This window comes from Pelobates fuscus, chromosome 7 (genome assembly GCF_036172605.1).
Source record: "Pelobates fuscus isolate aPelFus1 chromosome 7, aPelFus1.pri, whole genome shotgun sequence".
NCBI lineage: Eukaryota > Metazoa > Chordata > Amphibia > Anura > Pelobatidae > Pelobates > Pelobates fuscus.
The window spans coordinates 29,027,723-29,042,175 of record NC_086323.1 but is presented as its reverse complement, the minus strand read 5'-3'; the positions used below and the strand labels follow the sequence as shown (position 1 = coordinate 29,042,175).

General features: G+C 37.6%; 1 protein-coding gene across 8 annotated transcripts in view; it reads left to right on the top strand.

The window, feature by feature from the left end:
• DOCK7 (dedicator of cytokinesis 7) overlaps positions 1–14,453 on the top strand; it is a 137,910-nt gene that overhangs the window by 78,301 nt on the left and 45,156 nt on the right. For 4 of the 8 annotated variants that reach the window (XM_063427853.1, XM_063427852.1, XM_063427851.1 and 1 more), the window contains exons 15-27: positions 53–170; positions 279–349; positions 498–636; positions 1,804–1,905; positions 2,124–2,210; positions 4,558–4,789; positions 4,955–5,119; positions 6,208–6,377; positions 9,201–9,287; positions 11,062–11,148; positions 12,907–13,002; positions 13,452–13,592; positions 13,921–14,034. In XM_063427853.1, the coding sequence (XP_063283923.1) occupies positions 53–170; positions 279–349; positions 498–636; positions 1,804–1,905; positions 2,124–2,210; positions 4,558–4,789; positions 4,955–5,119; positions 6,208–6,377; positions 9,201–9,287; positions 11,062–11,148; positions 12,907–13,002; positions 13,452–13,592; positions 13,921–14,034 (1,609 nt within the window). The remainder of the gene's footprint in view (positions 1–52; positions 171–278; positions 350–497; positions 637–1,803; positions 1,906–2,123; positions 2,211–4,557; positions 4,790–4,954; positions 5,120–6,207; positions 6,378–9,200; positions 9,288–11,061; positions 11,149–12,906; positions 13,003–13,451; positions 13,593–13,920; positions 14,035–14,453) is intronic. The other 4 variants (XM_063427858.1, XM_063427857.1, XM_063427854.1 and 1 more) reach the window with 2 other exon arrangements.

Below are 14,453 nucleotides of genomic sequence, written 5' to 3'. Positions count from 1 at the left end.
ATGTAATTTGAGTGGTTTAATCAGAAGATCTTGCTATTCATCATCTCCACAGGAATATCCTGTACATCTATCCACAAAGCCTTAATTTTGCCAATCGACAAGGATCCGCGAGAAACATTACTGTAAAAATCCAATTCATGAATGGAGAAGATCCAAGTAATGCCATGCCGGTAAGGAATATGACACAATCTGCATATATCAGCCAATGTGCCAGTGGCACCTTTACTTCAGGCCAATGTGATTTCCCATCATCTAAATTCTGCGTTTTCATTCCGTAGGTCATCTTTGGAAAGTCTAGTTGCCCAGAATTTTCAAAGGAAGCCTACACAGCAGTTGTTTACCATAACAGGTGAGACTTGGAATTTAATGGGTCGTGAGAACTTTGATGACGCAGCTCTCTCTCGTACAGTGCGATGGGAGGGTATTTACAAGTACATAAGTACCCACAGCATCCAGCCTCTCTCGTCTAATTCTCACTAACCTTGTTCTTCGTACAGATCTCCAGATTTCCACGAAGAAATCAAGATTAAGCTTCCAGCCACGCTAACGGACCACCATCATTTGCTTTTTACATTTTACCATGTCAGCTGCCAGCAGAAGCAGAATACGCCACTGGAGACCCCAGTCGGCTATACCGTACGGACAATACATTCTTTATCATTTCTATTTAGTGTTGTGTAATCTCATGCAAAATACAACAAAGCATATAGATGTGCTCCAAATTACATTGGTACATTTTGTTGTCCGAACACCTGGAAAATACTTGGTGAGCCAAAAGTCTGAAACTACTCATATTCTTTAAGACCCTTAATGTTAAATGAATCTCATTAATCTTAACAATCTTGTTTTAAACCTAACCCGGGGGTTACAGACTTTTGACTTGTCTTTCAGTGAAGCCAGTTATTGAATCTGTTTGGTATCTAGTGTCTGCAGTGCTTTTCTCTGAGAAGCATTGGATTCTGTGTTTCTCGTAGAGAAGCATTGGACGGATGGATCATTGTGATTGCAACCACCGTGTATCTTCAATGAGAAGGGGCCTGCCGAAATGAAGTCTGAAAGACATTGCTTCTCTGTTCTTATTTGTATGTTAAGCAGGGAATTCAGGGACAATTGTAAGAAAAAAAGTTCCTGAGAATTACTGTGCCCAAAGTGAATATGATGCACAATAATAATGTTTGAACCTATATATATTAATTTTGAGTTGTTGAGAAAATTATTATGTTAATTAGTACCCTTTGCAATTCCCTTTAATAATTCCTTTGTACCTGTTCATTCCCCCTACTTGAAGCTCAAAGTACAAACATGCTGGCTGCTGACACATGCAGTCTCTTACATTGCAATGCCAAGCAATGTGGGAGGCTTTAAAAATAAATTAAAGTTTGCAGTAAAGTAGTGAAGAGTGCACTGTGGAACGCACCATGCTTCCTTCCTGGATAAGACATCTACTAATGCAACTGTTGCATGTATTGAGGTAGATATGGTGGAGTAGGCAGATTAGATCCTCTGGTAAGGATTTTGATTAAGATGTACATGTGCTAGTGATTTTGCCAGCGCAGTGTATAGGTTTCTTCTATATACCTACATGGTTCCTTTTATATACCTAAATGCTTCTGTCATCTCCACCTGTTCTGTGTGGTAGATTGCATGGTCCCCTCTAAATCCTACTGGGAATGTATATATCTTGTTCCAAGATATTGATTGTTCCTGCTGGGTACAAAGCCTGTCTTTATGTCTATTTTAGTGTTTAATCCTTTTCATTTGCACCAGCACTCTATAGTGACTTTCTCTTATCTTGGTTTTCAGTGGATTCCAATGCTTCAAAATGGCCGCCTGAAGACTGGTCAGTTCTGCCTTCCTGTGTCTTTAGAAAAACCGCCACAGGCCTACTCTGTGCTCTCCCCAGAGGTACGTCAGTCGTGTTTTTTTGTTTTGTTTGTTTTTTGTAATCAGAGACTCTGAAAGGCATTTCTTACAGTGTGTGAAATCTTGTATGTAGTCTTTTTATATTCATGTTTTTGTTGATTTTTGTTTCCCTCCTGCAAAGATGAACCCTTCAAGGCTTGGGCCCAGAATATCTAGCTTTTCACACAAAAAAAAACATCTCTGCACATTTTATTTTCTAGGTTCCTCTTCCAGGGATGAAATGGGTGGATAACCACAAAGGAGTGTTCAATGTTGAAGTAGTTTCAGTATCCTCTGTTCACACTCAGGTAATTGTAAGAGAAATGTCCAATATGAGATGAGTTGAATTTTTCGCTTTGCTTTGTGAAACGTGCTATAGAATATTATGAGTCTTTGCCTTTTTTAAATTTTATTTTTTTACTACATTTTACCTATGTTTGTATCCATTGAGCTTTCTCAGGAATCATGTGTTAAATGTCTCTGAAAAATAGATTGTTGCCATAACATATAAACAAGATATTAGCCACTAAATCCTTATATAATTTTACTTTGACAGCAGGAAAACTGTCTAAATATTTTCTAGGCAGGCATGGACACCAGTACTACCTTTAATGTAAGATTTATTGAACATGATGCATCGTAGTCTTTTTCACAGATCCATAAATGTTAGTGATGCTTTTAAGCCTTTATAAGTTAAGCAACCTATGGATTTTCTCCCCAATCAATGATATTCTTCCCTCACATCCCGACATGTTGTTTTCTCATCAGAACTTATTGTGTTATTTATGGTTTACATATTCACATACCTTTTGTCACCATGAAATCTGAATGGGAGGGGACCTGGCAATGGTAGGGGTATGCAAGTGACACATGCTACAACACAGGAGCATGTTAGTTGACATTACTTGCAAGTTCACAACCAGAGACCTGCACATTCGACAGTTGTTCACATCTGACCATGAGCGGTCATAAAAGGAATCAACGCAGTAAAGGAAGAGACTATATTTAAAAGAAGAAAAACTATCACAAAAAGAGGACATAGTCTTAAATTAGAGGGGCAAAGGTTTAAAAATATCAGGAAGTATTACTTTACTGAGAGGGTAGTGGATGCATGGAATAGCCTTCCAGCTGAAGTGGTAGAAGTTAACACAGTAAAGGAGTTTAAGCATGCGTGGGATAGGCATAAGGCTATCCTAACTATAAGATAAGGCCAGGGACTAATGAAAGTATTTAGAAAATTGGGCAGACTAGATGGGCCGAATGGTTCTTATCTGCCGTCACATTCTATGTTTCTATGAGTGTACTCGGTCATGTACACGATGCAGTTTGTGGGGTTTTCTTTGGTTCTCCTAGAAGCAGAAGACCCATGTAGGAATTATCTGTGGCAAGAATTCCAAATAAAGGACTGTCCCACTAGATGCAGGATACTTGGGAGGTATAGCAGGTTACACAATAGTGCGCTGAACATGTAATACACACAGAAATGTGTGTATTACACAATAACTGATCTCTAGGCAGTGCCCTTTTTCCCAGTGCAACCCTTGTACACCACACATAGATTTTCAGGGCCTCTGTTTTGCAATAATCAGAAACAGTTGACCTTGGCATAGTATCCAAATCAAATCCTGTGCAAAATCGAATGACCTGCTACACAATCAGACGTTCATTGAGACACGTTTTAATTCAGTGTTAGTACAGTATAAATCTAGCTTTGTTTACACTATTCTTGCAGTGTCAGTGAAGCCTTGCATTAACTTTTCTCTTGGCTTTTGTTTTTTTCTTCTCTCTTTGTGTAATTATGGATATCATTGGAATTCTGACTAGTATTTGCACCATAGCCACAACAGTGTATTGTAGCAGTAATGGTACAAGGAGTCTTTACATGCCGGGAGAGCCCTGGCTTTTTTTTTTTTGACCCTTTACAAAAACATATTGGTGGACAGCACCCAAACGCTCCTTGCAGCCCAACCTCAGATAATCAGTATATTAAACGGTCATGCTTATGATGCTTTCTTTAAAGGAACTATCTAACTTCTAATAGTACATAAATGTGTATTACTTAGTAGAGTTACTTGTCCCACTTTGGTAAAAGAAAAAAACCTAAAAAACATAACTTACCACCTGTATTCCAGTGCCAGGGCAGTCTTCTCTATGTAGCTAGATCCAAAAAATGTAAACTCGGTCATGGTGACCTCTGTCCAGTTAGGTGCGTCTCGTAGGAAGCTTTGAGTACACATGGGGCTGAGATCCTTCAATCCAATGCCTCTCTATGGGAATCCAATGCCTATCTCTATGGGAAGCACTGAATCCAAAGCTTCTCTTTGAGAGAGTTTAGCTGCACTCAGCGTCATGGTGAAAACAATCAAAGTTAGAAGGATTGTAAGGAGGAAGTGTATCTTGTGGCTGTCTGCTTGGCAGTCACTAGAAGCATGTTGCTGGCCATATGTAAGCATTCTTGTTTTGTTTTACGTTGTCTGTCTGAGAAAAGAGCCAACATGTTTGCACCAAAACCACTACATTAATATGTAGTGGTTTTGGTGCTTAGTGTCTCTTTAAAGGTCATATTATTCTTAAAGGTTGACCCTTGTATTTGTTTTTTATTTGTTTTTATCTCTAACGATTCTGGTGGTGCTAACATATGCAATGTTATTTTAGGATTCCTACCTTGACAAGTTCTTTGCCCTGGTTCATGCGCTGGAAGAGCACATGTTCCCTGTTAGAATTGGAGACATGCGAATCATGGAAAACAGTTTGGAGAGCGAGTTGAAAAGCAGCATTCTGGCCCTGAGTTCTGCACAGTTGGAGCCAGTGGTCCGATTTCTGCACCTTCTCCTAGATAAATTGATTCTTTTGGTTGTAAGACCTCCTGTTATTGCTGGCCAAATAGGTAAGTTAAAAGTAATATGCCGGAACAGCTGAACTTTTAGCACTGGGCTTGAATAAAAATCAGTGGTGGCGTCTGATTGTTCATAATGCAGGCAGTTCTGTAGTGTAAAGGATTACTGCTCAACCCTTGGCACATCAGAATGACGCATTAAATTGTCCTTGTTAGTTAACCTAGGTCAAGCTTCATTCGAGGCGATGGCTTCTATCACAAACAGACTGTACAAAAACTTGGAAGGAAATCACGATCAACACGGCAGAAATAACCTACTCGCTTCCTTCATCCATTATGTTTTCCGACTGCCAAACCCCGATCCAAACTCGCCATCGCCAGGTAACGAAGGAGGGTTATCCCTACACAGTTTTGTTCTTGCTATAGATTTTTTTTTATCAGGCATTTTAGAAGGTGCTCTGTAGATACCAATTATTTTTATGGCATTATTTATTAAGTACAGACCAAGAGTGTAGATTATTCTAGAAATAAAATCAATAGAACTCCGCAATAAATATTATATATAATAGTCTATACATCTTTCCTTAGAGCAAAGGGAAAACAAAAAACAATAGAAGACAAAAAGCTTAAAATACAATAGAACTTTCTCCAGTGATTTTGTAGAGATCCTGGTAACTAAGCATTAGTGTTCAATGACCAAGTGACCATAAGCTAGGAAGGTGACATGAGCTGGTAGTTTGTTCAACAGCATAATTGGATTCAGTTTTAGTTTAGCTACAGACATAGTAAGAATTGAATCACTAAACCAACATTTCAGCCACCAACTTCCTGCCAGCTACAAACTAATTTCTCTTTTCAATAAATCATTCGGTGGTAATGACAATACATTATTTTTATATTATTATTTTTTTAAGTGGTCTGACGTGCTCTTTTTATGGAATATTACTTATACAAAGTTTGCTTTTTTTTAACCGACACATTAACTAATTAATTTTTGTGCATTGCCACGAGAAAAGATTTATACTAATTTATGTACGTTTTGGTTTTAGTGATATTTCATAGGTTTGTTTTAAAAAGCCATAGCATACCACCCATGAACACACCATAACATAACGGACTTCTAAATATTATCAAGGATTTTCAAAGTTTACTTCTCCAATATTAAGTCAAGAATCAACGTTTCAGCTCCTCTAGGGAGCTTTCATCAGGACACAGAGGTCTTTGTGTCCTGATGAAAGCTTCCTAGAGGAGCTGAAACGTCGATTCTTGACTTACTATTGGAGAAGTAAACTTTGAAAATCCTTGAGTGCCGGTATTTTCCTTTATTCATAACTGAGCCACCAGAGCACCAGGTACTGTTCTCTTTTTGTATGTTGGAGTGCAGGGTTTATTTGTATTTTTATTTACACATACACATACTTGGTATTTATTTATTTATTTTAAATCTTCATATTTTATTTGAAATACAGGTCCTGGTGGCTTAGGTGGATCAATGCACTATGCCACAATGGCTAGGTCTGCAAACAGACCAGCAAGTCTTAATTTGAACCGATCCAGAAGTCTTAGCAACAGCAACCCTGATATATCCGGAACCCCCACATCACCCGACGATGAAGTGAGGTCAATAATTGGCAACAAGGTGAGGCAACATAAAACCAGCCATTGAACCCTCAGCAGTTATTATATTCCTTTAGGGAATACATGAGGTCTTACTTGCTGCAAAAGGCACAAAGCAATGAGGCTATATCCACAGTGCAGCAATTGGTGGTATACTCAGTACATCTGAAATAAATCCATGAAGAAACATATTAATTAATAACATATATTGACGGTTTCCATGAAGTAGAACCGCCTGGACTTGGCAGGTATTGTGGTTTTACGATGTCATGAAAGAGGATATGAGCCAGCTAGTATGTAATCTCTGATCTAACACTGGAATTTCCAAGAGACACTCCAGGCACACAAATTAAGTGCATTCAAATATCTTTAGAAAAAAAAAAGGTTTACCTTCCCTTGTCACAAAACATCTTCCTGTTTGAAGGTACTCCGAGTACATATGCAGCTCAGCCAATGAGAGATCAGTGCGAGCCAACCTGCTGATATGACTCTGCCTGACAGCCAATCACAGTGCTCTTATTATTTGCCCCCTTAGCACAGCTTTCAAATAATGGTATTGATTATCTGTGGGGGTAGAGTCCCCTCAGCATTTCAGCGTACAGTGACCTCACAACAAAAGGCATTTTGTGAAAAAGACGAGGCATGGTTAAAGGGGTGGAGTTATGATGCAATGAGAAAAATGCATCAGGTGGTTACCACATGGATTGGTGTCCAGAGTTTAAAAAGTCTATGGAAAATCTTAGTGGTTAGGTTTTACTGTAAAAATAAAAATGAAGTGCTTTAGCAGAGAAGTGTATTGTGTGCCTTTATTTCATCATCGTAGAGAGAGAGAGAGAGTGATACACACGAAAGTGCTGGGACCGACGTGGTGTTTCGAAATCTTGCTGGTTGAACACCCTTGACCTTTTTGAAATGTCTGAGAGCAGGATACACATGCAATTTACACAGTGTGTTACAGGTTGAGCTGTACTAGTGTCTGCCCCCTGTCCTACACTCAATAAGTGTTGGTGGTGTCCTCTTTTCTTGATTATTCAGCAATATTTCACGTTACTTGTACCAGGATATAAAAGATTTCCTTATGAATTTTTTTTTATTTTCTTTCTGCTTGTAGGTCCTCCCTAGACAGAACCTATACTCTCAGATTGTATTTTTCTTTTAGTTTTCCTTTCAATAAAAATAAAAACTTTATTTGTTAAGTTTAAGACTGGAATTTTGACAATACTTTTGCCTAAAAAGTCCTGGCTCTAAGTGGTCCCTTCTTCAGTAGATGTTGCCTTACTGATGATTAACATTTCACTGGGGTTTCACAACAACTTTATTTTCTACAAATTAAGCCATGTTTGGTCTGTCTCTTTAAAGCAATGTTTAAAGCTTTAGCATTTTAAATATAGGTAACAAAATATCACTGATAACTATAAGTCTGCCGTGTGGTCTCTCTTTGACTGCATCTCAGAGAGGGTTTTGAGATGTTCTGGTTGAAAGACTCCTGAGTTTCTCTACGGTTGTTCTCAGCCATTATGGAGCATTTGGTCCCTAACAGCCAGGATTAATAGAGTCTGTAACTCAATAGCACAGTTTCACCAAGAACTGGTAATAATGTTAATATGTATATTTGCTAATGGTTACTGTACATGTTTGCCTTTTTGTGAATTTTTCTGTTATTCTACCTTTAAGACTTGCAACAGAAGTGGAAACTGTAGTTGAGTTAACCATTTCTGTACCAGTCGAGAAGATTTGAAGATTTCCACCAATCTGTGTTATGTATTGCCAATTTTGGCAAGGACAGGGCAAGACAATTTCACACCTGTCCAAAAATATCACACAATCAGGTGTTGTACCTGGCCCGATTAAACCTGTAGATTATGTTAACCCTATAAAGACCAAAGGTTTTCTATGTTGTCATCAGAGTCTGGGCCATGGAGAGAACATACAGATAGTGCATGAAAACCACTATAAATTAATCAAACGTAAAAAGATTCTGACGTTTGAGGTTTCTACATTGGCTGCAAATCCCCCCACAGGCTTTGCAGCTTTCAGCAAACCATGTGACTCCGCTAATCATGGTACACAACCCTCTGTAGCACTGCTAGGCTCTTTTCCACAAGTTGTGCTTTGTGGGCTCAGCAAGGGCTATCTGAGAATCTTAGTTTGAGTGTCAGCTGTCTACTGCAGAAAGAAAACAGCGAAACTCCGTCTGTCAGGCACCCAAATCATGACATCAGTCGTATTTTAGGAGAAGAACGAGAGCCCTATTGGTTGGGATGGAAGGGCAAAAAGGTGGGTTATAGGGAAATCTAATTATTTTTTTTTATTATTTTTTTTTGTAGTGAGTGCATTGAATAGCCTTCCAGCTGAAGTGATAGAGGATAAGACATGGTATAGGCATACGGCTATAGTAGATATAAGATAAGGCCAGGGACTAATGAAAGTAATTGAAAATTGGGCAGACTAGATGGGCTGAATGGTTCTTGTCTGCCGTCACATTCTATGTTTCTATAATTGTAGTCAAATGTGCGAAGTATAGCAAAGTACAGCCTAACCTACAGATTGCTCCTAACTTGTGTGGGTGCCTGGAGTCCCCTTTTTAAAAGGCTTAGCAGAGCTGCTGTTACTAAATAACTAGCGGATTGCATGGAACATCATTGGTCTTTATTAGGCTACAGAAACTACTTTGTTTACCAGGTTTAATTTTCTTTTTAACATTACTAATGAGTAAACTGCATTGATCTATTTTTCTGTCTTGTACCCTGAGCTGCTAAAATACTGCCTCTCAATGTGCCTGCCATACAGCGTTCAACAACTAATACGTCTTTCCTTTTCCAACTGCCTCCCGCCATGTGATCAGGGCTTAGACCGCTCCAACTCCTGGGTAAACACAGGTGGTCCCACAGCTACCCAGTGGGGAACTAGCCCCAGTGCTGACTCTGTGCAGGTGGTGTTTCTAAATAATCACTTTATATCTTAATTCTCTCCTGTTTGGACATTCCTTGGTCTTGCATTCTTCAAAGAGGTGATTGTATCAGTGGCATGTGTGTGGTTACAAAACAACCCTAATCTGCAGTATTGGGCTGAAAAGCGCCATTGTTCCCTCTAAGGTGAGTAGGCCACCACTTAAAGGTCTGCGGAGAAGCACTTCTACAGACTGTGTAGGAATTACAGGTGCCACCAAGGTATTTAGTTCTGCAAAAGTCAGTGTTTGTCCCTCTCCAATGCCCATTTCAGTGGTAGCTGCTTTCCTTGAAGGTGATCTGTGGATTCTGGTAGCAGTCTGCATCCACTTCTCATAAGCAATTTGGGGCTGCTTTGTAGAATGATCCTGAAGGGTTTGTTAAAGCAACAGCTTCTCATTATTTACTATCACAAACCGGAATTACTGTAATTAAAATTCTTATTTGGAACTGGGAATCGTTTAATTGGTAAACTCACACTGCTAGCTTTCCCAGCTGTTAAAAAACAAAAATAGCAGCTTCTTTGGTCGAGATATGTAAACTAAATATAATATAATATATATATTTGACTATTTATTGCACCAACTTTCAAATTAGTTTTTGTGCTTAATTAAGTTCACTGGATGTCAAATTAAAGAAAAAAAAAAACCAACAGATTATAGCAATCATTCGAATTCATGTAATATCAACATATTCTGCAGCCCTTTAAAATGTAACAATGGGATGTAAAATGTGACAAGCTAAAAAAATTAAAAAATAAAAAATTAGACAAAAATTTGGCAGTCGCAGTATCTGAATGCAAGTGAGAGTCGAAGAGGGTCCTGCTAAAACGAACCTACAGTCTAGAAGTGGCCTTGTGATTTTCTTCTTGCTGTTGCTTTAAGAGAACCCACCACGGATTGCCACGTGCCGTTGCATGTGAATGACAGAACCTCTATCGAAAAAGAGCCTTGTCCTACTTGTCATTTGCATCTCCTCCATATCTTGATTCTTCATTTCATTTTCCTCCTTGCTCATATCTTTTTTTCCTTGGCTGTTATAGAAGCATGGACTTTAGGTTGCGTAACAGTATATTGAGGGCATTAGAGGAATTTAGTAATTTTACAGGGAAAAAAAAAAAAGTACTTTACTACTTATCTTATTACCACTGGATTTGCATCCAGACCAAATTAAAAACCAAGATAAAAACGGAATTTAACACCATAACGCCCCATGAACAGTGTTTTAGCTAATGTGGTGAAAGCCTCTTTTAACTTTAGTTAATGTATAAGACCATTAATGATTAACTTAATTGGACTTAATTTAACTAAATTAAAGATGTTTTTAACTCATTTCCCATGACGCTCAGCCAGCCTTTTAAAGTGCAGTTACCTCTCTCTTGTTTGTTTTATATATAATATAAATATCTTTCTTAATTCCTATAACAAATCATTCTGCTAAATGAAAAAAAAACTAAAAAAAAAGCCTCTGTACTGCATGTCCCTTTTTTGCATGCACGTGGAGTTGATTTCGGTTTCTTAATAATGAAGAAATGCTTAAACTAACAAAACGCCCCCCAATATAATACAATTATTTTTTCTTCTCTTTCTACGTGTGAGTATTTTATTATTACTTTTTTTTTAATTAGTCAAGGTATAAAAAAGAAATGAACGTACGTGGTTAAAAACAAAATAAACTTCATTGGGATGTTTTAAAATGGCAGAGTCGATTTACTAAGCCTTAATCTACTGTCATCAATCATTCATCTCCTACCCATAGGCAATGGATCGATGTAATCGAATGTCATCGCACACAGAGACGTCAAGTTTCTTACAAACATTGACTGGACGGTTACCAACTAAAAAGGTAGATTTATGTACACATACTTTGTTAGGGAAGGGAAACTCCAAAGAGATTTTCGCAGACTTTTATAAATTTTTTTTATACATGTATATTTTATTACTTTATTTGTTAAAGGGACACTAAAGTCACCAAAACAACTTTAGCTTAATGAAGCAGTTTTGTTGTATAGATCATGCCCCTGCAGTCTCACTGCTCAATTCTCTGCCATTTAGGAGTTAATTTACTTTGTTTATGTGGCCCTAGTCACTCCTCCCGGCATGTGACTTGCACATCCTTCCTAAACACTTCCTGTAAAGAGTAAACTAAAGTTTATACTTCCTTTATTGCAAATTCGGTTTACTTTAGCATTTCTTATCTCCTACTCTGGTAATAGCTTGCTAGACGCTACAGGAGCCTCCTGTATGCAATTAAAGTTCAATTTACAGAGCATGAGATATAAACTTTTAAAGTAAGTTACATCTGATTAAAAATGAAATGTAACTTACTTGAAAGGTTTTCATGCAGGTTGTGTAAGTCACAGCCAGGGGTGTATGGCTAGGGCTGCAGGGACAGAAACAAAAGTGATTTACCTCCTAAATGGCTGTGAATTGAGCAGTGAAACTTCAGAGTCTACACACAAAAACGGCTTCATTCAGCTAAAGTTGTTTTGTGACTATAGTGTCCCTTTAACGTGGTAATTCTTATATTATTAATCTATAATAGATATTTTAGTTCAGATTAAAGGTCTGTGTACATTCTGTATAGATATATTCTACATATGCATTATATCCTGGGTGTTTTAAAAAAAAAAAAAAAAAAGAGAGAGAGAGAAAAAAAGGTCAAATTGTATCTATATATTTATTTGTGTGTATGTATACTTTATATACATACACACACACTATTTTTGAATCCATGTATCTGTATACAATAAACACATAAAACTACCTTCTGTTTTTACATTAATTAAAATAAAAATCTAAGCCTATCAAATATATATTTAGCATTTGGCTACAACCAAAATGTTGTTTTATTTTCTATTCTAAAAAATATATATAAACTGGTAACTGCGTCATATTACAATTTTTTTTTTATTTATTTTTTTTTACATTTGCTGTAAAGCATTTACAAACATAAGCAAACAGTATTGAATGTAAAATGTAGGAAAACTATTTGTGAGATTTCTGCACCAGAGGAAAAATGTACTACTAAAAAAAAAAAAAAAAAAATGCAATTAATTCTTCTAAATGTAAACCTGCAGGAAAAATAATACAATAGGAAGTGTACATTTCATGATCCCCACGAAGTAGCAGTTTTTAAGAAACATTAAAATGAAGCCCAGCTTTTATCGCTACAGCCAATGAGTGCTTCAGGCTAACAGTGCTTCTGTGGTGTGTTCTCGAGGTATTTGTATAGCGCTGGCAACTGACTTGCAAAATTCCAAATTAGGCATGCGGGGTAAAAATATCTCAAAGTGGTAGATAATGTAGCTTGGACGTCCGCTCGGTGCACCTCAATGTTAACTCCTTTGTTATGATGCTATGAGCACAGTTCATTGCATTTAGGGGATTTACCCATTTTCAGCTGTTGTCTTGCAACGCATTTTGACTTTGTCCTTGTGTTGAATGCATCTGCCATTTGTTTTTCACAGTTTATTTTTATTGTTCTTGCTTGGCTTTCCATTGTACCAGTGTTTGTCTTTTCCTAGATGTTTATTTTTTTTTTTATATATATATGTTTTTGACCAGTAAAATTCATTTGATTGTGTTTTAACTTCATGTTCAGTTATTTCACGAGGAGCTAGCATTGCAGTGGGTTGTGAGCAGTGGCACGGTACGGGAGGCCGCCTTGCAGCAAGCCTGGTTCTTCTTTGAGTTGATGGTAAGATTTTAATTTTTGTGAAAAGACATCTTCAGTAAATACTAATTTGTGTGGCTTTTCTTAATCTTGCCAGCTGTATCTCCATAGCTTGTGCAGCATGAAGCCCTTACTTCAATGCGTGCATATTTTTCATGTCTCGGAGCCACCTCCAGGTGCACATCTCCAGCAGAAACAAAATTACATCAGGTTCACTTTGTCCTGTGCAACACCTAGTAAAATGATGGGATATGCTTGATTAAAAAAATTATTGAGGAATTAATCTATTGAATGCATGCTCTGGGTGTTTGTGTTTAAGAGTGTCACTCGGTACTCTGTTTGGGAGCCTTCACATTACATGTTTTATTGTGTTACTGGGAACCCGAGCCCACCTTTTACTTGGGGGGATTGTTTTGTTACAGTTACATAAATCGTTATGAATCACTAAATTTTTTTCAATATCCGTTTTGTAGGTGAAAAGCATGGTACATCATTTATATTTTGCGGACAAGCTTGATTCTCCACGGAAACATCGCTTTCCAGAACGCTTCATGGATGACATCACCGCGTTAGTCAGCACAATGGCAAATGACATCATCACTAGATTTCAGAAGGTAGCTTGAATATTTGGATCAGGTTGAGTTTAACCTAGAGCAATAGGGTAAAGTATACATCTTTATCAAAAATTGCATAAAACCTTAGATTCAGGCGCATCATTTCAGAGATGGTGTTTCAGTAATGTATGAGGCTCAGTTTGACATCCTGAATACAGATGATTTAAAAATGTGTTCTTTTTCCATGTTGTAAGAGCTTAGAGTCCTTTAACTCTGTTTCGTGCATACTATGACCTTGTCCTTTCTTGCTAAAAAGACACGGTATTCTTTGCACCATGTTGCACATCCAGTGTAATTGTAAAATGTTATTTATCATTTTTTTCCGCAGGACACAGAAATGGTGGAAAGACTCAATGTTAGCCTTGCATTTTTCCTCAATGATCTGCTGTCTGTTATGGACAGAGGTTTTGTCTTTAGCCTAGTTAAGGCTTACTTCAAGCAGGTAAGCAACACAAATACCTTGTCTATAAAATGATTCGTTGTACAGAAGCAACTGTAGCTAATGATGCCTCTTCCTGCAGTTGAGTCATTTGTGATACTGGTCCTCTCATTTCAGATTTATTCCCATAAATAATTTTAAATCAAATCCACAATAGATTAATATTATTTTAATATTCCCATACTCTGATACCTTTTAGCTGCAGTTACGTTTTAAGTTTTTCAGTATAGGAGCGTGTTGGTAAAGCATTCCTATACGGACTCCTTTTATGTGACTGCTGTTTATTATACAGTGTGCCCGTAGCATGCAATGTCAGCAGCCTATCAGATTATATGATTTACTGATCAGCTTGCTCTTCGGGAAAGAGTAAAAAGGTCTTTAAACTCTGATATTGTGTCCGCTGTGCTCACGGTGAAGCAAAC